This window comes from Daphnia carinata, chromosome 8 (assembly GCF_022539665.2).
Source record: "Daphnia carinata strain CSIRO-1 chromosome 8, CSIRO_AGI_Dcar_HiC_V3, whole genome shotgun sequence".
In the NCBI taxonomy this organism is placed as follows: Eukaryota; Metazoa; Arthropoda; class Branchiopoda; order Diplostraca; family Daphniidae; genus Daphnia; species Daphnia carinata.
Window position 1 is genome coordinate 6,921,885 of NC_081338.1, and position 22,319 is coordinate 6,944,203.

The 22,319-nt window shown below is 43.5% G+C and overlaps 2 protein-coding genes across 5 annotated transcripts; both read left to right on the forward strand.

Annotated features, from left to right (window-relative positions):
- Nucleotides 1-729: 729 nt before the first annotated feature.
- On the forward strand, nt 730-17,570 carry LOC130700235 (rap guanine nucleotide exchange factor 2-like). 2 transcript variants are annotated; one of them, XM_057522275.2, is made up of 23 exons: nt 730-1,038; nt 2,909-3,113; nt 3,514-3,641; nt 4,459-4,542; nt 10,122-10,197; nt 10,486-10,608; nt 10,816-11,001; nt 11,112-11,231; nt 11,348-11,649; nt 11,718-11,949; nt 12,190-12,323; nt 12,393-12,543; nt 12,609-12,915; nt 12,994-13,270; nt 13,358-13,598; nt 13,671-14,078; nt 14,144-14,455; nt 14,546-14,929; nt 15,002-15,271; nt 15,347-16,007; nt 16,159-16,308; nt 16,477-16,632; nt 16,864-17,570. In XM_057522275.2, the coding sequence occupies exons 2-23, from the start codon at nt 2,970-2,972 to the stop codon at nt 16,893-16,895; spliced, it is 4,878 nt and encodes a 1,625-aa protein (XP_057378258.1). In that variant the 5' UTR covers nt 730-1,038; nt 2,909-2,969; the 3' UTR covers nt 16,896-17,570. The 2 variants fall into 2 exon arrangements, with proteins under 2 accessions (XP_057378258.1, XP_059352533.1); XM_059496550.1 differs by lacking the exons at nt 730-1,038; nt 2,909-3,113; nt 3,514-3,641; nt 4,459-4,542 and adding an exon at nt 9,388-9,853.
- A 598-nt stretch (nt 17,571-18,168) lies between these two features.
- On the forward strand, nt 18,169-22,284 carry LOC130700224 (Na(+)/H(+) exchanger protein 2-like). Of its 3 annotated transcripts, XM_057522254.2 has the most exons (15): nt 18,171-18,632; nt 18,715-18,879; nt 18,941-19,204; nt 19,281-19,477; nt 19,541-19,797; nt 19,856-20,073; nt 20,138-20,340; nt 20,400-20,489; nt 20,558-20,628; nt 20,694-20,906; nt 20,968-21,199; nt 21,258-21,300; nt 21,443-21,532; nt 21,588-21,780; nt 21,846-22,284. In XM_057522254.2, exons 1-14 carry the CDS (start codon nt 18,425-18,427, stop codon nt 21,677-21,679), a joined length of 2,343 nt encoding a protein of 780 aa, XP_057378237.1. In that variant the 5' UTR covers nt 18,171-18,424; the 3' UTR covers nt 21,680-21,780; nt 21,846-22,284. The 3 variants fall into 3 exon arrangements, with proteins under 3 accessions (XP_057378233.1, XP_057378236.1, XP_057378237.1); XM_057522250.2 differs by having other exon boundaries at nt 18,169-18,632; nt 19,281-19,797; XM_057522253.2 differs by having other exon boundaries at nt 18,169-18,632; nt 19,281-19,797; nt 20,968-21,193.
- The last annotated feature ends 35 nt before the right edge of the window (nt 22,285-22,319 follow it).

The following is a 22,319-nucleotide window of genomic DNA, read 5'->3' on the forward strand; positions in this document are numbered from 1 at the left end:
AAACGTCATGTTAAACCACATTTCATTTTGTACACAAAGAAACATGTTTTAAATATCATCGAATGATTTCATTTTAAATGGCGTCTCGTGACTGGAGGAAAAGCTCGTAAAAGAAATCTAAAAAAAACCCCAAAGAATTGCTTTCGTAAATCACTCAATTAAGATAAGTTGAATGATGACGAAAAATACTTATTTTGACAAACGATTCGCCTCCAATTAAAAAAAAGAAAAGACCGTTAACGGCGTATTAATTTTTGTTGCATGTTGAACTCGGCAACCGTACGCCCCAAAACACATATGGCGTGGCCCCTTCTTTCCTGCAAACGTCTGCCAAATTGGTTTTTTTTGGAATTATTTTGTTATAGTTCTCTACAGTATGGCCGTTAGTTGTCAAGAGAGGCAGGTGTGACATGACAGGCACTCGTCGTTCTTCAAAACGAGCCCAGTGAAACTCAAAACCTTCGACCGTTACGGTCAGTAAAAAAGAACTCTCACGCTGACATTTTCCACTACATCGTACGAGTTCATTACTTGACATTTTGATTCACTTTATTACGTAAACGTTTTGTTGAATCATCTCATCAAAAATGATTGCAAAATAATAGTTTTGGTCGAATTTTGGCGCGTAGTGTCGTGATCAAGCCGAACCTAGTGCGGCGTCAAAATGGCCGTCCATGCCTAAGGGGTAGAAGCCAAACAGTAACACGCATGCTGGTTATCTCCCATTCTCATTGTATTCATCGTTTCCTTTTTCACTTCCATTCGCCCCCTCCCACCGTCTTCTCCATGTTCGACCGTTGAGATCGCCCCCCCCCTCCCCAGAGTCGTCTAGAACGCGCCACCTGGTGGAAGGTTTTCTTTCTCGTTCTTGTTCTACACAACACACAGTCGCATCGTACAAACCGAGTGAAAAGTTTTTACATCAAAAGTTGTTGGGATTTCTCTCTCTAAACACACAGTGAAAAAAAGTGGTTTTTTGGTGTTAAATATATAAAGTGACGCCATCACAAAAACTCTGGATATGAACGGCAGACAAAGGTATGGTTGAAACGTCCACGCTATTGACTATGAGGAACTCATTACAAAATCAATTTGCTTTCGGGCACGGCCTCGAGATATTTTCGTTTTGATTGCATACACACACACATGTCGTAACATTAATTTATGCACTTTACCTTGATAGCATTTGATTCGTCAACCACTTTGTCAGCTCAAGTTCAACTGATTTCATCTATCAATTTTAGAAATAGTCACCATCTCGAGATCAACGTTTATCATTTTCCTGATACTCAAGTGGGGAAAAACCGTACAAGACAGTGTCACTCTAGAAAACGAAATCTTTTTTAAATGATCCTTTTCTTAGAAATTCAATCAAATCATCACGATTCCCACGGTGTAACCTTGGCAGACCCCTCTTGCGTTCGTTAAACTTATCGAAAAAATTCTCACACAATGTTCCGTCAGACTTATTTCGATTTTTCACATCAACACCTTTGTGCCGATTGTTGGAAAAAAACAATGAACTTTCATCCACTTTAAGAACATCTCGTGATTGTGCTGCTACTCTCTCTTTATCCATATAGAAAGGTGTTTCGAACGCAATCGGTAGTCGCAGAAGAGAAAAGCATGTAATTTTTTTTTATGTCCGATTCGTGCACACGATCATTGTCATTAAAGGAAACATAGAATTTTTTTTTCATGTTCATGTGTTAGCTATTCCGGTTAGGTACATTCAATGTTTTCGATTCGATCGATGGAAGGAAACCTTTAGAACAAAAATCTCGTGGGATTGAAGCCCTTCGAACCGGTAAAACCTGCGCACGCAACGATACACTTTTGTTTTGAAGTTAGAAATGTTTGGGAATTGTCACGCTGTGACGAATTGCCCCCACAAGTTTAAGGTTCCGTCGAAACGGCAAAAAGGTCATGTGTATCTGTAGAAAAAAAAAAAGGTCGAACGACCTACACCTTATGTACATTTCCGGCGGCGAAACACGTCAGTTGCTAGCCGACTATGAAAAAAAAAAACTTTCTCTCGTTTAATTATTAGCCATGAAATATGACGAACGCGCGAAAGTGTGCTGGCCTTCTTGTGAAAGTCCGAGCTGGTTCTTTTAAGGTACACAAAATTCTGAGAATGATGGCCATCGTTGATTCTGTTTTGATTTTCGATTGATTTAACCCATCTGCGTGTGACACAGATTGTGGCGAGCTAGAAGTGTATTCTAGGTGACCTACTTTGACAGGTAACTCTTCCACCGCTAATACCAAATGTCAAAAGTTCAGTGGCTTTCTAGTGCCCTCTTATGAGTTGGCACGAAAAAAGAAAAAGAAAAAGGCTTATCGCAGCAGCGACGGGAGGGCGAACTAATCACGCGGACACATGCGGGATGAAATCACGGTCCTTTTATTCTTCACGCTTCCCTAGAAGAATGTCACGTTTTTTGACGGATCGAAACCGAATACGGGCATAACACGCTGGTCACTTTCCCGCTTATTTTCGTTTGTTTTATTACGTATTTTTGAGTGATCATTTCCAAATGTAGGCAAAGTAATCATTTTTCTTTTTCAACTGAAATAAAATGGGCAAGGAGGGTGTTGAAATGTTCGTCATTGGAAGACGATCAAATTTTCGGAATGTTTTTTAACCGGCCAACAGACTTTTAGAGATAGGCATAGCACACGTAACAGTATATGGGTAGAGAGTATGTTTGAGGGTGGGGCCGATCCGTGACGGGAACGTGACGGAGCATTACTCCTCCCCGTTGAGCTCGTGTCGCGTGATGAACGAACGTTTTCGTGCGTCTCCGCATTGTTTGCTCTTTATGCGGTTTGAAAAAAAACCAAAAAGAAAAATTTAAAAGATAAAGCCTTTCTAAAATGTTTTCTCGTGATTGCCTCATGACAGATGACTCTCAATGGCGGATGGTAGTTCGTGAAAGCGGGATCCGTTTTCACGACGAGACGCTATGATGATGAAACGACGCTTCCAGGTGAAGATGGGCGCCCAGCAGTACCATCAAAACGGCGGCCATGCACGGGACATCCAGACACGATCCGATCGCGAGCTCGTATTCCTCCTACAAAAGGATCCGACCCAGCGCACAGTACACGTGAGTCATTTGCAGTTTGGTCTGTCTGACTATTCACGGTCGCCGTGATTCCGTGTCCCTGACGTGAAGTCTCGTCGTCTTTATTAGTAAAAAAATAATAATAATAACAAAGACAAAAAGAAAACCTAGACAATGGGTATAATGAAACAAAAGAAGCCCATTGTTTTCTTTTTCGTTTTTGATACTGTAGAGATTTGGGTCGTATGACGCGATCATTTTGACGTGATTGGATGGATGGGAGTCACGAACAAGCAGAACAATCGTGAAAATAAAAAAAAATCGATTTTAGCGACACCTAGCGGTTGGAAATACGACTAAATTAACGCCATCTATGAGCGAGCAACACTGCAAACCAAAACGCAAAATTTAAATTAAAACATTTATAATTTCGCCATTACAGGAAATCAACCGGATATGGATGGCATTACGTCCGATGGGCGCCTTTGGCTTGTTACGTGACTCTGCTCTGCGTTCGCTGTGCCGCGTCATCCGTTACGAGCGTCACGACGCCAACGACATCCTCTACTGGTGAGTTTTTGGCATCTCATTCGCTTCATCTTCCGTTACAGACGCTCCCGCTGCCTATGACCCCTTTCTGCCCTCGCCGGAGGCAGTATTAAATTCAACTCCCGACCGTCAGATGGCCCCGATCGCTACATTTCGTTCGGGTCACGAAATCTGTGCACGGCCCACAACTTGGAAAGCCCACGGAACCCCTACTGTACTGTTAACCCTACCACCCATTGCGTTTTCGTAATTCAATGGAACAGGAAACCCCTCACAACCCTTACTCAAACGTCCCGTTTTCTTTTTTTTCTTTTCAAAGAGACCGTCATCCTTTTTCTTTTTAATGACTTCATCTAACCGGGACTTTGATACAAGACCTGCGATCTAATCAGATAAAAAAGGAAAAAGATACACAACAACAAGCATGAGAAATTAAGAGGAGAAAGGATGAGTTTGGATTATTTTCGGGATAGTAAAGCATTCTTGGGATGTCGTTGATGGAATTAAAAGTGGCATTCCACTTACGCTATGTTGCTCACGCTCAGGTCTATCCCCCCCTAAAAAGAAGATTTTAACGGCGTCTCTTAAAGGAACTAGGCCCGAGTTGCTTCCGCCTTCGTATAAAGCCCCGTCGATTTCCATTAACATCGTCCGTGATTCATCTTTTTAATGAAACGACTTAACCATTTTAAGTTGGATGACGTTTACACGATTTGTTTTGTTGGCAGACGTACTCTAATCGCTCATGATTCTCTTTCTTGTTCGTCTGTTAACTTGGCCTGGATCCAAACGCATTCAAAGTTCATTGATCATCTTTCTTTTCTCCTTTCGTTTGCAGTCGCGGCGAATTGTGTTCGTGCTGGTACGTCCTGCTGTGCGGCTCGGTCTTCATCGACGGATCCATGTACTTGCCCGGAGCTAGGTAAGAAAAAATACTTTTTTCTCTGTCTTGAAACAATTCGATTCAATTTGTGCGGAATAACGTATGTATTAGAAGTAATGGGCGATTTATGGCGCCATTTGTCTTGTGTCAAGACAAATATCAGAAATTTCAGTCGAGATTGGAACGATGTTGATTCCATATCCTCCTTTTGAGGAAATGAAGAAAATTCTTTGGTTTCCCGTCCATCCAGGCCATCAACATTCCCCAGCTGTTTTCTTTTTTCCTCGTACGTTATTTCTTAAACAAGACCAATTAACTCCCTCAATCGATCAAGTTTTTGTCGACTGTTTCCCCCCTCTACATACACGCTCGCTGTCGAGGGCGGTTTTGAAGTAGCCATCTAGCGGTGGAAATTATCACTGCGTCTGAGAAACAGTGAACGCCCCCTTGAAGAAACCCCTTTGGAACCTGCAAAAGTCAGTGGCGTTCGAGTCTCGGTCGACGTCGGTTATGTTCGTGTTTTTATCTGAAAGCTCGTTTGCAACATTACCACAACCACGAGATAAGAAGAAAACAAAACAAAAAATAACGTTTGTTTTACTCTTTGTTTCAAGTGTTGTCTTTGAATTGCCGTAGTTTTATCTCGTTTTCGTTCGTCGTCTGCAAAGCGAGACAGAGAAGGGAGCATTTTCAATTGGAAGTCAGTGGCTTTGTGGACGACACAAATGTGTTCGTGAGTGTCGAATTCAGCCCCAAGCAAAAACGTGATTCTTGCACCCGTCAATCTCATCCAATTTCTCGGTGTGTTCTTTCTCGCCGGTGCGAATGACCCTCTGCTTAATTGACAAAGTTGCCATGGCGATCTGCACAGAAATGGACGATTGATATTCGCCTCGTGCAGGAAACGATAAGTGGATTATACATACATACATACATACACACCACCAACCGATCAAGCGCCATTGGGTAAGTCTTACTATTACTACGTCAATCTGGGCTCTTGTTTTGAATCAAAAGAAGCAAAAAGAAAAAGAGAAAGTCCTTGAGGAAACGGTCGTGTGTCCATATCCGTAGTTATACGAGCGACCAACATAAAAGCTTCAATGCTAATCAATGACCTCGGGACTTCTCCCGCCATCTTCCAGAGGAAAAAAAGAGATTTCCCGTCTTTTTCTCCCTCTCATTTTTAAAGTCAGCAATCGATGGTTTCACAAACTTAGAAAAAAGTGAAGGGCGTGGTTCACAGAGGGGTGTAATTGGAGATGAGTTAACAGATGGAGGGAACCCTCCTCTCTTTTTTTTTCTGTTTTAAATGACTTTGCCATGCATAGCCCCCTACCCCGCGACAGTCCAAAAAAAATCCGTTTAAAAAAAAAAAGTGTAATTGTACGTATCCGGTCATTATGCTGTATGCGATACGGTTGAATCAAAGCCGGATACCTCGGTCAGGGTGTGTGTTATTTTTTTTTTTTTTTCTGAATCGCAGAAAGAGAACGGGGTGTGTACGTGTCGGTAAGAGAAGGGGGAGGGAGAATAGGAATGTTATTTCCGGCTGGACTCTTTCCGGTCCCACTTGTTGTCCAAGTCCCATTGATGGACAACATTTTTTCTTGACCTAGTCTTCATCCAACAAAAACTAGACTCCCTGTCGTTATTATTTAAGACTATGACATACTGTAAAAAAAAATATATGAGGAAAAGAAAAAAGGGGCATAAGAAGGTTGGAATGTTGTTTCTTGCGGAAACAAGTTGGGTTGGCCCACCTGGTCCCGAAAACCACAGTCGAGCCCGTTTCATTTCTTGTCAGCAATGCTAAATTGAAATTACGGGACTTGCCTGAAGCGACCGGCTTGAACCAGATGTCGAAAACAATCCATTTCCAGCGGGGAAACAAAAAGAAAGAAATCAAGAACCAAAAAACATCATTGATTCGGAAAGTTTTCTTTTTGTTTTCTGTTTCGTCTGGTTGTTGTTTTCCTCCGTCGATGCGAACGAAATTCCAGACTCCATAAACGGGGGGGGGGGGTTGTGTTCTTTTTTAATCTCCCAGTCTTTAAATGGCAATTAGAATTTCTCCCGATTTGGAATTCTATTTGCCAAATTTTTCTTTTTCATTCCTTCCAGAATGCGTCTACTACACAAAAACAAAAATTACGAATTCAGAATACCATTCCCCTTTTTTCATTTAAAAAAAAAAAATAAACCGTATTCACGCTGTTGAGCCAAGGTTATCCCGAATGGCTGGAAACAATGGAGCGTGATTCCTGTACAGCCATTTTTTACTTTGCTCTTTTTTTTTTTTTGCTATTCGAACAATAGCTCAGACAAAAGAGAGTTGATTGAACATCCTTACGGCGATAATCCTTGCAACTTTCTTCTTTACTCGCAATCAATGAAATGGACGAAAAAGAGAGAGAGAGAGGGGGGCATTTAATAATTTCTCGCCTCTGTACTTAGTTCTCTATTGATTCCGTTTTCTCCTCTGTTGTTTCTCGCGACGACAAGTCGGTCGTTATTTGTTTTGCCGTTCTGCTTTTGGACTTTTGGCCCAGTTTCGTGTCAATCACACGCAGTCGTTCGTGTAAGTGCAGAAGCCGGACTCACGCAGGGCGAAAGTTGGCATCCCGGTAGCAACTATTTTTTCTGGGTGACCGATTTCATTTTCCATTTTAAATTGATTTTCCAATTTTCTCTGTCGACACTTTTTCCTGTCTGTCCCCTCCTTCCCCCCTTTTTCACATTATCCCTACAATAATCCCGAAGTGTTATGGAACGTGACCGCTAGATGGTGTGATGATTGCTAAATTGGAATGGCCCACCACTAATGCTTTTGCATCTAGTAAAGGGATGGAAGGGAATGAGGAAAAAACACGCAGACGTACATAATACATGACAAACGCGATTACACACGAACGAGAGAGAAAATGAGAGAGTTAAAAAAAAAAAAGAGAGAGAGAGAGGGTTTTTTGGCTTCGGGACCGGAAGTGGTTAGTCTGGAAGCGGGGGCGGAATTGATGGAAAACACAAGCGCGCCCGCAGAGATAAAAAGACATGTTAGGGGTCCCAGTGTGGAAACCTCCCCACCCCTCAGGCCCATCAGCCGCGAAAAGATAATAACAATAACAAACAGGGAAAATTTTTTTTTTTTTTCATATGTGCCTAACTTTTTCTACTTCTCCTACTGTTTGGTTTCTAATTATATGAAACTCTATGGCGCGTGAACCTGTTATCTTATGGATGTGCGGTCGTGTTCATTTGTTTTTTTGTTGTTTTTTTTTTCCAAGCAATGCATATAGTTAGAAAACGCAAATAAAAGAGGAGGGAAGGGGGAAGGAGGTGGAAGGTCATCTGCATTTGAGATTTCGGAACTGGATTTTCTTTTTAATATGTACCGTTGGCTTGGCCTCATTATCGCCATCTTTTCGTGTCTTATTATTTGAGTGGATGTTTTTGTTTACGTGGGTCGCGCGCCGGGCTCTTTCCATATAAATAAATAAAAAGAAAAAAAAAAAAGGTCGACATGTTTGATATGATCGTCCGCCCTCCCAAGTCGAAGTGAACATTTCCATCCGCCACGCTATCGGGAAAAAGGGCAAGGAAGGGGAGGGAATAAATAGAAATAAAAGGAAAGGTGAAAAAAACCCTGAATTTTTTGGAATAAAAAAAATCAACTTTAATTGAGTTCTCGTTATCCCTTTCGAAGAAATGCTGACCGTGGGGCGTTTATACCGAAAATGACTGAGGGAAAAAATAGAAAATCGCACACCTGTCGTTCTTCCTTTAACTAAACGAAATTAAATAGAAGAAAATATTTCTGGTTTTTGGCGCTGGAGTCTCAAATTCTATTCACCCTGAAGGCACATCGCTGAATAGGAAAGCTGTAGAGAGAAAAAAGAAAGAGAGAGAGAGAGGGAATGATAATAGAAGACAGGTATTCTGACGACCCTCAACACACAGGTATGCCCTTGGGGCCCTCGTTCTATGCCCTCCAGTTGCTTTTGCTGCTTCTTCCAACTCTCTTCAGTTGGTGTTCAGCGTTAGGGACTGGCAATAAGTTTGTTCGGCGTCACTGGTCCCCAAAATTTTTCATTTTTTAGTGTTGTTTTTGTTCTTGTGGATGACCCTCTTTGTTTTATGAAACTGGATTAAAATTTCTTCATCTCTGGCCGGATCATGTCGTGACACGATGGATTGGTCCGATTTCAGGTACATCAATGTCTAGTGCGTGCTTGTGTTGTTCTTGTGTGTCTGTGTTTTTCCACAGAGATTTATCGGAATCGTAGTAAAACACTCGAAAGATGGGAAGCAAAAAAAAAAAAAAGAAAAGGCTAAAATAAGTTCAAGTGGTTCAATGTGACGTCATGTTTCAAACATGGATCTTGAGTGGGGAGCGCAAAACCTCTTCAGTTTTTTTTTTTTATCTGTCGGGGGGTTCATCCATCAAAAAAGAGAGATAGGCTAGAACATACACACGTATCGCGTCTTGTGTAGAATGGCATAATGCGCCGCGTCTTCTTGTTCTTGTTCTTCTTCCTTGAAGAAGCGTCGCCATTTTTTCGGCCGTTAGATGGCACTGGCGTAGGCAAGGGGGTATTGATCCGCATCCCGTAAGACTAGAAGGTCTGTGACTTTGATGAAAAAAGATGAGAAAAACAAGAAAAAAAAAAATAGTTTTCCCCATTTTTTCGAGGGGAGGACAAAAGACTTGGAAGAAAAGGCAACCATTAAACAAGAGGGACATTGTGATTGCCCGCGCGCTAACGGAACTTGCATTCGTCGTAGTGAGGGCATTTGACCTTAGACCTTTATTCGCTACACTGAGCATTTGATACGGAAGAGAAATGTGTAAAATTTCGTCGTTGAAAGAAAGAAAGAAAAAAATGAGAAAAAATTGAGGGATGTTGTTTCTCCGGCGTCCGCGCTGGCGCGCAGGAAAGATCCGTTCAGTTGCGTGCGGTTCGGCGTCGGAGACGGAGCTTGTGCAAGTCGATGGGCGAGTTGAGAGAGTGATGCAAAAGTATACGCGATCCAGCCGGTCGACGACCAGGGGATCGTCCATTGAGGCGACGGAAGAATCGGCCGCCGACCATCGTCTGTCTTCCATCGCTGGCCGTCAGGCAGTGGTAGCGATACCGGAGCCCATCCGACGATGGCATTCGTTCCATTCACGTCGCAGCTCATTTGGCCACTCGGCTGCTCCTCATCTTCCCGTTGTTGTCACAGGATCTGGTGGTGGTGCTGCTGCTGCTATTGTTGCGTCGACAGCAACAGCGCCACCTCCTGCAACCAAACCGGCCGCTCGATTTCTTTCACCGCCACCGTTGACTCCTCGTAGACGCTTTTCCGTCTGGTACACACACACAGCAAATCCCTCGTTTTTTCCTTTTTTTTCCATGTTTGACAGTCTTGATCAACCAAGTCCTTTCAATCAGCCGGATCGATATGCTTCTTTTCCCCAAGGCTTCCCGCTCCCGTTTTATTCTCTTCTTTAAAACGGAAAAAGAAGATGAAAAAAAAAAACGATTTATTTAGAAATTATTATTTAATTTTTTTTAAACCCCCCAAAAAGAAAAATTTTAATCAATTTCTCTTTCTATTTTTGTTTGATGTATTTGCAGTTTTGGTAAGCGGAGTGGCGTCAGCATCCGCCGGCCCAACGAATGCCTCATCCTGGAGCCGTCGGAAATGCTCGTCGTAAGTTCCGTTTCCTTCATTTCGAAATTGATTTTGGTTAGAAACAACAACAGCAAAGTTGAGAGAGAGAGAGAGAGAGAGAGAGAGAGAGAGAGAGAAAAAAAATGAACAGCTCGGATTAAAGAGAATAAAAACAAGAAATGTGGATGCCACTATCTTTAATCAAAACGAATGGGTTCTGGGGGGGTGGAGTTGCACTCATTTCACGCATGCGTCAACACCCTGCCCGAAAATGTCAATAAACAGTCCTAGTGAGTACGGTTTGATTACACCAAATGATATTGACAGGTGGATTATTCTGACGTTCCCCAGCGGACGCAAAGATCAGCTTCAACTAGTTCGGCCACGGCATCCTATCCATCAGCTCACCTCCACCATCTCGATCGCAACAATAGGATGGACAATGACCAGGTGACTATTTTATTTTCTTTTTTTTTTTCCAAATTTTCAAATAAATTTCGGAGGTTTGAAAAAGATAAATTCCTTTGAAAAAATCAACTTGTTTCTGTTATCATTGACCCGGATCTTATGCGGTCAACCTCAGCTGTGCCGGTTTTTCCCAAAAAGAAAATTTAAAAATTCTGATTATTTCTTTGTAAAAAAAAAAAAAAAAACAAGTATCGGGTCGGAGATATGCAACATCATCCTCTGATGAACCACCACCATCATCGGGACCCTGGAACTGTTCACGTCGTCGGTGGGGGAATGGGCACCCAATCGCACCGCAGTTCCAGGGGATCGGACACGAGTTCGGCCTATTCCGGCTCGGATACGATGCACTCTTCCGTCCCCAGTTCCGATCAGGTAAGACGAGATGATCCTGTTTTCTTTCTCCCTCTCCTTATTATTAATGGGTGTAAAAGAAAAATAAAATAGAGGTCACGACTAATTGCAATTGGATGAATGACATTCAGGATGCCGAGGGCGTTGGCGTCGACGGCGTCGATCACGACGGCGACGAGGTCGATCTCACTGGTTTGATGGAATCGATCGTCGACAGCGACGAGGAAGAGGACCTGGCCGAGAGCATCGACGTGATGATTTATTTATTTGATTATTCTTTTTCCTTTCTCGTTTCGTGACTGGACGGAATCCCTTGCCTTTTGATATGGTCGTCTGCCTTTTCTCATCCATTTTTCTATTTTTGCAGAGCCTGACTGTGCGGGACACGGTGCGCGAGTGCCTGGAAAAGGACCCGTCGGATCGATCGGACGACGACATCGAGATCCTCCTGGAATTCACGCAACACCTCAGGGCTTTCGCCAACATGACGCTCTCGGTCCGACGGGCCCTGTGCCGCGTCATGGTCTTTGCCGTCGTCGAAAAGGCCGGCACGGTCGTCATGAACGACGGAGAGGAACTCGACTCTTGGTCCGTCATCATCAACGGCCACGTGGAAATCGATGGCGGAGCCTCCGGCGAACCTGGCAGAGCATTACACCTTGGCGACAGGTGAGTTCCATCCGTTTCATACTCGATTCATTTTTTAAAATATTTAATGTTTTTCTGGTATTTTCAAGTTTCGGGATTACGCCGACGATGGACAAGTTGTACCACCGGGGCGTGATGCGCACCAAATGCGACGACTGCCAATTTGTTTGCATCACGCAGACGGATTACTTTAGCATCCTGCACAAGGGCGAGGAGAATACGCGGCGGCACGAAGAGAACGGACGCGTCGTCTTGGTGACGGAGCAACGGGCTCAGATTGGCGCCGCCTCCTCCTCTCAGCGCTCCCACATCGTTATCAAAGTGAGTTATAAAAGCCCCGCCATCCTTGGCAACCTATACCCTCTCTTCGGTTGGCGGGGGGGGGGGGGGGCCTTTTTCTTCACAACCTAATTAGAAAGGAAAAGAGGGCCCTTTGCCGCATGCGGCTGTTTTTATCGATACACACGTATCGACCACTTGTTAATTAAGCAGCCTTTTTTTTTTATAGACTATTTTATATAACCCATTAACCATTTTTTGGCTGTTTAAATTTTGAAATAGGGTACGGTGGAGCGATTAATGTCCCACTTGCTGGAAGACTCTTCCGGCGATCCGAGTTACGTTGAAGATTTCCTTTTAACTCATCGCATATTTATCGACAGTCCATTGATTGTGTGCAGCCAGTTGCTTGAATGGTATGTATATTAAACACGCCATAAAACTACGTTGTTTTAATTCCTTTTTTCTGTTTTGGAACGTGGCAGTTTCAACGATCCGACCGTACGAGATAAAGTGACGCGAGTCGTTCTCCTCTGGGTTAACAATCATTTTACGGATTTTGAAACCGACCCGTGCATGATGGAGTTCCTAGAGACATTTGAATGTTTGCTGGAACAGTCGAAGATGCAAAGCCATGTAAATTACTAATATTACTTATTTTCTAAAGAAATGAACTTCAATTTTTTTTGCTTCCGTACCAGTTGAGGATGTTGGATTTCGCCAGCGCGGCCAAAGCTCGATCGCGGACGGTGACGTTGACTCGACCGAGTCGTGACGAGATCCTTCATTTCAGTATCCTCGGTGGATTCGAACGAGGTTTCGGCATTTTCGTAGCCAAAGTGGAGAAGGGTTCCAAAGCCGAAGAAGTTGGTCTCAAACGAGGCGATCAGATCCTCGAGGTGAACGGGCAGAGCTTCGAACACGTCAGTCACGTACGGGCTTTAGAGATACTCCGGGGTTCCACTCATCTCTCCATCACCGTTCGATCCAATCTTCATGCTTTTAAAGGTATACCCATCCAAAAATCATTTAAACTTGGAAGATAAAAAAATAAAAATGTTTAATTTGAATATATTTCCTGAGCAGAAATGTTAAACACGCCCGACAATTCGCCACGACCTCGCGGTAAGAAACTGGAATCGAAATCGTCTTCCAGCAACAAAATGCTGGGCGGATCGTCTTCCGATGTTCACTCAGACAGCGGCTCGGCGGGCAACTCGTGCGCGTCGCCATGTAAAGACAAGACGGCGCTAATTGGTTCCAAGAGCGCCGCAGGCGGTGGCGGTTTCATGACGCTCGGCCACAAAACTAAATTGAAGCATTTTTGGGGCAAGGTCAATCAGATTGCCAGAGGCAAACCGGGGTATGTAATTTTGTGAAGAAGAAAGACTCATCTCAAACCGGATGTTTTAAATAATTAACGACCATGTACTGCTTCACACAAAAACAGAGAAACGGCCGGCGATGAAGTCATGTACGGTTCCACGACGGGCTCGGCGGATTCGAGCGCCGCACAATCTGGTGCTGTCGGCTCGGCCTTGACGGGCAACAGCGTCAACCAGATGTACATGAGTCACAGCAATCCGGATCTGACGAGCATTTGCTACGAGGATCCGCGGGCCGACTACCCGGAGCACGCCCTCAAAGTCTTTAAAGCCGACCAGACGTCCAAGTACCTGCTGATCCACAAAGTAAAAAGACATTAAATATATTATTCAGTTTAATGATGTCAACGTTAACCGATTCGCGTGTCGTCTTGGTAGGAAACGACGGCCAGAGAAGTGGTGATGCTCTCTCTGCAGGAATTCCAAATCACGGACCCGTCGTCCAACTACAGCCTCTGCGAAGTGACGGTGACGGACAGCGGCATCATCAAACAGCGCCGGCTGCCGGACCAGTTGCAGAACTTGGCGGAGCGGATCGGCGTGGCCAGCCGCTATTACCTCAAGAACAACCAGAGCACGGAAACGCTGGTGCCGGACGAGCTGGCCGGCGAGCTGATGCGCGAATCTCAAGTCCAGTTCCTCCACCTCAACGCCGTCGAAGTGGCCGTCCAGCTGACGCTGCAGGATTTCGCCATTTTCACGCAGATCGAGAGCACCGAGTACGTCGACGACCTGTTCCAGTTGCGCAGCAAATACGGCACGCCTCATTTATCGCAATTTAGCGAGGTGAGTTTTTCATTCGTGTATTTTTATTCGAAGAACATTTAAAAATGGCATCATCTTTTTAACAGCTGGTGAATCGCGAAATGTTTTGGGTGGTGACGGAAGTGTGCGCGGAACACAATCTGATGCGGCGGATGCGGGCCATCAAGCAGTTCATCAAAGTGGCCCGCCAGTGCAAAGAGTGCAAGAATTTCAATTCCATGTTCAACATCATCTCCGGCCTGGGCCACGGCGCCGTTTCCAGGCTGAAACAGACGTGGGAGAAGCTGCCGGGCAAATACCAGCGCCTCTTCCGCGACATGCAGGATCTGATGGACCCGTCTCGCAACATGTCAAAGTACCGCAATCTCATCAACAGCGAGCAAGTCCAGCCGCCCATGGTGCGTTTTCTTATTCTTACACAACACCCAAACGTAAAGAAAAACCAACCCACGTGCGCATTTGTTAACCATTCCTTTGTGTCCGGCCAGATTCCTTTTTTTCCTGTTGTCAAAAAGGATCTGACGTTCATCCATTTGGGCAACGACACGCGCGTCGACGGACTCATCAACTTTGAGAAGCTGCGCATGATCGCCAAGGAGGTCCGCTCCTTGTCGCACATGTGCTCGGCCCCCTACGACTTGTTCACGATGCTCCAACTGGGCGGACAACCCCCGTCGGCCGCCATGATGGCCATGAATCAATTGACGACCGGATCGGGCATGGCCGGTGGCGCCGTCCACCACGACCGACACCACCTCTCGTCGGCCACGGTCAAGAGACGCAAAAAGTCGGCCGCCATGCCCAATTCCAAGAAAATGTTTGAGGAAGCCCAGATGGTCCGTCGCGTCAAGGCTTACCTCGGAAACATGAAGGTAACAAGTGTTGCATTGTATTTGTCACGTTTGTTTCGCTAGTTAAAACGCAATTTAACGTTCGCCATCAAGGTCATAACGGACGAAGAACAACTGCGACACATGTCGGTCGAAGTGGAACCACCTGCCGGAAGCAATCAATTGACGGCCACCACATCCAATCCGGGCAGTTCGGGCGGTGGCGGTGGGTCGGAAAGTCGGGCAACGGGCGCGTCGGTCCTCAGCGCCGTCAATCACCACGTCCGCAAACGACACCCGAGTCCGACGCTGTCGACGACGAGCACGGCCAGTTCCACCAGCGCCACCAGCGAGAGCCGCAGGGGACAGCAGGGACCCAAATTCGGAACGACATATATTCATTTTTAAATTTCGCAAACACCTTTCAGGGAAGTGACGAATTATTTTTGGAAATATCTAGGAGCGGCCAGTCCGCAGTCGGTCCGTAAAATGTTGGCTCTGAGCGAGCCCAGCAAGACGAGACCGTACCAGGCGCCGAACAGACCCATGGGCGCGTGTTCTGTTTCCATGGCTCTACCTCTTCCAGGCTCAGGATTGCTCCAGCAACATTCTCCTTCTCCATCGCCTGGATTGAATCGGAGAGTGCCTGGAGCGCCACCCCAACCGCCGCCGCTCAGGACGGCCACGCACGAACGAGCGCATGAACGTTCGCACTCTGACGCCGCCCTGCCCGTCGACCTCAACGCCGAGAGCAGCAGCGTCACAAGTCTGGCTAATTTGGCAGCCATGCGCAAGTCGCACATGTCCGGATCGGCCACTTCGAGCGACAGCGGCGGCGGAGGCAGCGGGACCAGCGGAGGTGGAGGATCCGGCTCTTTGCCTCAACCCCTGGGACTGGGATTGACGCTGGGCATCGGATTGGGCATCGGCCTTGGCTCTGATGGCATCGACGCCGCTTATTGCAACCAGTTCAACTCGCATTCCAATAACTCGGTGGAAGGCGTTTCCGGAGGGGGTCACGCGCATTTGCTACATCATCCGTCCGGCCACGCTGGAACGAACGAGTCACCGCCTGTCGCTCCACGAACTAGGGTACCTTTATACCCGCATGGAACCCAAGGTATGCTCCCCCTTGTCCCGACGTCCACCCCTCTCCCTGCACACGTAGTAGTCCATTTTTTTGCATGAAAAAATGGGTGCAATCAATTCCTTTTGTTTTATCTTAGCTAACAAAAAAAAATGATTGGGTATGATTGACTTTTATGTTGTAGCCAAGGTTGTGGCTCCTACTTCTTTTAACATTCCGACTGTAGTAGTTCAAGACGTAGCAAACAGCCAGCCGGCTAGGGCCAGCTACATGAAAACCGCTAATCGGGTCTTGCCTGCTCTTCCTCTCCAACCGGTTGTATTAAAAAGGAGAGGTAAAACGGGTGGAGGCTTACAGGTGTCTTCTTGCATGCTTTTCTAATCTAAACATTGCTTTCCTCTATATGTTTCTGGCGCATAAGCTTTAGTGTCCGTCTCCTCCTACTTGGTTTGGCAATATTTTTTATTTGGTCTTGTTTTTTTGTTTTTTTTTTTTGGAACAGGTCCTATCTTCCCCCGAGAGCTTCCACCTCGAGCCCGACGACCTCCCGACTACAACGTAGCGGCCCAGATGGCGCGAATGGCTCGACTCAGTCGGGCCCATTCACACGAAGGAGTCACGGCCGGCTACTACAGCTCCGATCCTGAAGAAGAAGACGGTACGTCTTAATTGCTTCCACATCCGGTTTCAGATGCGGTGGGTTGATTTGGCCATGTCCTTGTCAGCTGAATGGCATAACGCAAAAAAAAATATGTTTCTGAATGGCCTACCTTAGCCACGCCATAGACATGGCGGGGGAAGGGGTAGCTGTTCTGGAAATGTCACCTTCGTCTCGTTTTCTTTATCACCTCGTACGTTGGACTAATCGATTGTTTATTTGTGTGCGCAGACGATGACGAAGCTCAAGTGTCAGCTGTTTAATGGAGACGAGCAGCACCTGACGGTCAAAAAGAAACAAAACAGCTCGAGGCCAAAGACTAGCAGCAGCAGAATGAAACAAAAGAGAAACTCGTGTTAATTTCCCCGATAAAATTATTCTCCTTTTTTTTTTTTTTTTTTGAAGGACAGAGATATCAGTGTACGTATAGCCTGCTTTAATTATATATCAACAACTCCCTGACTTATCGATACCACTATTATACATTCTGAACACATCCCACGGCCTTTTTTGTATAGGTGTACAGTGTCGTTTGTAGCCTCCCCCCCGCCCACCTCTACCTGTAAATAAGATCAACAACATTTTACAGCAACAAACATAAACACTTTGTTCTCGCTTTTAACCAACATCCTGTGTGCATATATAATAGTAATCCTCTCATACTCAAAAGTAGTGATCTTTTTATTATTATCATTTTTTTAACACAAGTTGAAAGAATATCCATCCCGCGCCATTTTCTCCCCGCCCCGTTCTGCATCCATCGGCTTTTGTGTGGGCCCTTTTTGGTGGCCCCCTTTTCATTGTCTTATTTTATTCTTGAAATTCCTACACATCATATCTACACACACAATCAATACGTTTTCCAGTATACATAATATCGCCGTTCCTGACTGTGCATTCAATGTTATGCATTGCGCAATTATTATCAAATTCCACCGTCTTTTCTTTTGTGGAGAAGAAAGAAAGATAACTTCCTTTAGTGGTTATATGCATTTTATCATTGTATACTCCTCCCTTTCAAATACAAATTGTTTCTCACCACTTTTTCGCTTTCTGGATTTGTAAATAATGAAATCCAAAGTGAAACATTTGACAGATGTTTATTTAATCGAACGAAACGACTAATGTATTCTAAATTTAAATTACTGCTGTAATTTGTTTTTTAGAACCATGGAATGCAATTAATCGACAAAAAATAGACCAACCCTGTTGTCACGCCACACTGTTGATACGTGCTGGCGCGCTATAGCGTGGTGTCTCATTGCGCGATCGTTTATTATTTGCTTTTTATTTTATCTACGCAGATAATTATTCGATTGCTCGTAACCCCAGAACTTGTGCAGCTTAAAATGCCTAAAATAATTCATTTAATTAAACGCAAAATCATTTTGTGTGGGGAATAAACCAGAAATAACTGGTAATTATGTCAATTCGTAGCTGCAACCCGTTTCTGTGTTTGGCTGATAGATGGCACCGTTGACTAACCCCTTTCGTCGTCTGAAATTGAAACTTATACAAATTATACATTTCCTTAAGAACATTTAGTGTTCTTGAGATCAGCTTAGAAATGTTATTTTATGATGTTTTTTTTTATTTTTTCGTGAAATAAGCCTACACCTGCACAGGTGTACACACAGTCATGCTGCAGTGACAGTACATAAGGAAGAAATTCCAGCATCGGGGTATAACCTTATAATCGGCTATACGTTTGGTGTAGATCATGCAGAAAAGAAAAAAATATATTACGTGATTGGAAATCTATTCCACCGTGCCCAAACAAAAAACAACCAGAATGCCGGCTGTCTCCTCCCTTGTTATGTATTTTTTATGTTTTATGTTTTTCTTGCCTGGTTATTCATTTCCTCAAGCAGTGCAGGCATCGGAGAATAAAGTCACTGAAGGACCAAAGAATTTTTATATAGGTAAGATTTTGGCAGTTACTATCCAAAATACTCAAAAGGTGTTTATGTTAAATGGATATTCAACTGATTCTCAAACAGGTGAAATATTCTGCTTAGTTTTTTGTCGAAGATCACTGTGCAATTGCTCATATAGTTAACTGGTAAATTTTTTATTCTGCAGAAAAAGATGAAAGGGGACATTCTTATAGCAGTACACACTATTATACTTCACCTGCCACCCCAACTGTAAGACCTCAAATACCCATTGCTAAGCCAAATTTCCCCAGAGTGGCAGTGCCATTTGTAATTGCAATGTGGGTTTTTGGCACATGCATAGTGAAAATAAGTAATAGAAACCATTGATTTGTACCGTTCAGATTCTTGTCTTAACTTCCTCCATGTTTCAGTTCTGAGTGGTTGGCCAAAACTACTTACATGGGTTCCTGAATCCTGCTGTTTGATCCTGGCCGGTATCGCCGTTGGAATCGTTTTCTTCCTGACAAAAACAACAGTCTTGTCACCCCTTTCGTCTACCATTTTCTTTTTTTGTATGTTACCACCCATCATATTTGATGCCGGCTTCTTTATGCCCAATCGACCGTTTTTTGACCACCTTGGCACTATTCTTCTTTTTGCCGTGATGGGGACAATTTTCAACACTATTTGTATAGGTAAAACAGAAAACGTATAGATTCGAACGCACCGAAGAAATTTTACTTTACACGTATACCTTCTATTTCCAATCAGGTATGAGTCTTTGGGCGTGCGGCTTGTCTGGTATATATGGTTTCGAGATCTCATTACTGGAAACACTGATATTCTCAGCTCTAATATCAGCCGTAGACCCTGTAGCAGTATTATCTGTTTTCGAAGAAATTCACGTCGATAAAGTTCTCTATATTATTGTTTTCGGAGAATCGCTTCTCAACGATGCTGTCACTGTGGTAAGGTTTTATGAATGGAAGTCCTACATTTACCATATTCTAATAATGACATGTTTTCTTAAGGTTCTCTACAACATGTGTGACTCTTACATCTCTCTTGGACCGGAGAACATTGAAACCATTGATGTTTTATCCGGTTTCGCCTCATTCTTAGTTGTGGCTTTGGGTGGAACAACTATTGGTATCTTTTGGGGTTTCTTGACCGGTTTTGCCACCAAGTACACCCACCGAGTCTTGGTTATCGAACCAATATTTGTTTTCATCATGAGCTACGTCGCGTATTTGAATGCAGAAGCGTTTCAAATGTCTGGCATTCTTTCGTAAGCCAAATAGCCAAGGTTAACGTTATTCGGTTTCAATAACATTCTTTTGAAACAGGATTATGTTTTGTGGAATCACCATGAAGAATTATGTAGCAGAAAACATGTCAAGCACTTCACTAACCACCGTCAAATGTGGTTTGAAAGTGCTTAGCAACGGCTCGGAATCCATTATTTTCGTGTTTTTAGGTATCAGCACTGTCAACGACAACCATGAATGGAACACCGCATTCATTCTACTTACCATATTTTTTTGTTCGATCTATAGAGCACTTGGTAAACTATTCCATAAGCATTAGAATTCATCCGGAGCAAAAACAAATTATTGAATTTATTGCAGGTGTCGTGGTTTTGACGGAATTAGCGAATTACTTTCGCCTTCATCAACTCAATCGAGTGGAAAAATTTGTTATGTCTTATGGTGGACTACGTGGAGCTATTGCTTTCGCCCTTGTACTCCTCATCGATCCAAATCGCATCCCACGTCAGCCGCTCTTCGTAACTGCAACAATATCTGTTGTGTTTTTCACCGTTTTTGTCCAGGTTCGTAATAGCAAAAGTAACAATTTTATTTCCTGTTGTTAAGCAAGTTTTACGAACAGGGCATCACCATCAAACCTCTTGTGGAATTTCTTAAAGTAAAACGAGAAGAAAAACGGGAAAAAACAATGAACGAACGTCTGCACGAAAAGGTTGTATTGCAAATTGATCTTATTTGTCAGTAAATTTATATAGATAATTAGTTGGCTGATTTCTCTAGATGCTTGATTATACGATGGCTGGCGTCGTGGATATTTTAGGCCAATTAAGTAGCAATAAAGTTCGCGATAAGTGAGTTCAGCCTTTAACAGAAAACTCATCGCTGCATTGCTAACGTCTTTACTTTTTGCGGAAAGATTTAAACAGTTGGATTACGCCTACATACGTCCTTGTTTAATTCGCGAAAAGAATCACCATGAACCTAAGATCCTTGAAACGTATTCGAAACTAACTCTACAAGACGCAATTGAGTTTGCGCGTCGTAATCCGTCAAGCTGGACAGTATATGGAACAAATTCTTTTGCAAATTTTATCAATAGTGAAGCTGTTGCGAACGTACCACCAACGAAGTATGTATAATCTTTCCTCATTTGTACTTCAAATGCGTTTCCCAATGTTTACTTTCTTCAGGCTTTGTGAAAGTGTAGTCAATATTGATCTGGGTGAATTAAATTTCACACCGTCGACGAAGGATCTTTGCGATGCTGAGATACATCATACGGTCCTAGATAGGATTTGGACGTCGCGCCGAAGCAAAGGGGATAACACACACAGCGATCAGTCGAAAAATCATTCCAAAAGAAGAACTATGGGATGTGGAGTTTCCCGTAAGCAACGCTCTAAGAAAGAGAAACCGGTTGAAGTAACTTTTGGACTAATATTTTATGCAAATAAATATTAAATGGACTTAATTGTTTCAGGCATACCGTGAAATAAGAAATCGGCATCGTTCAACCCCAACAGGTATGATTCGTCTATTTATTAAATATTATTTATATAATAGGTATTAAGAGTATCTAACCGCTGAAGACGTCAAGAGCACCTTAATACAAAATAGTATTTTAACTCACACACTATAACTTAAAATACCATAACCACATTTTAGATGCAGAAGATTTAAAAATTCGAATGGCTGCAAACCGTGATAAAGAAGGAGAGGAGGAAGGAATTTCGTTTACTGTTAATCTAGAAATTGGTAATAGTATTCAATAAGTAAATTTTATATTAGTGACTAATTGTACAAATTGCAGATGGTAAAATAGCCAGTAATGAAACGGCCACTGTTCAAGAGATGCCATTTCCTTGGAAGACAGACAATGGTCCACCTCAACGGAGGGATTAGAAATAGTTCGAACCGTAAACTCTGTGTTCATTAGGTTCAGCGATCAACTTTAATAGTTTGATAGTTTCGTGACGTATCGGCAAGCTCAGCGGTCTGTCGTTGTAGGATATACTAACAATAACTGTCATCTTAGTTTACCTTAATGAACCTGTTCTTAAAAATGCAGGGCTCTGATGGGCTGCTGTTTATTTATCCACGAACTCGAGTGGATTAGCATTTAAATCAACAGATCTCATTCTGCATGGAAGGCGCGGGTTTTATGGATTGCCCTTGATCAATTCGTAATTATTTAACTAGTTAGGCCAATGTTATGGAAAATCTACTGCCCAGTGTTTATCCATTATTGATTATTACATTTTTTTGTAGAATTTTCTTCTTAATTTGTCGTTCATAGGTATTTCACATCTTTATTTCACAGCTGGAATTACCAATTCAAGAAAGTTATGTGCTGAAGTTTACTATTTAGGAATGCTAAGAAGTAGCTTTGGCAAAACATACTGTAAGCATAGGCTTCCCTACGCAATCTACAGTTGAGATTACGTTGAAAAGCTGAACTTGTCTATGGAACCTTGAACACCTGTGCGATGATACAAAGGCAAAATCAAGATCAGCTGTTCATATTTTCCTGCTTGATAAGATA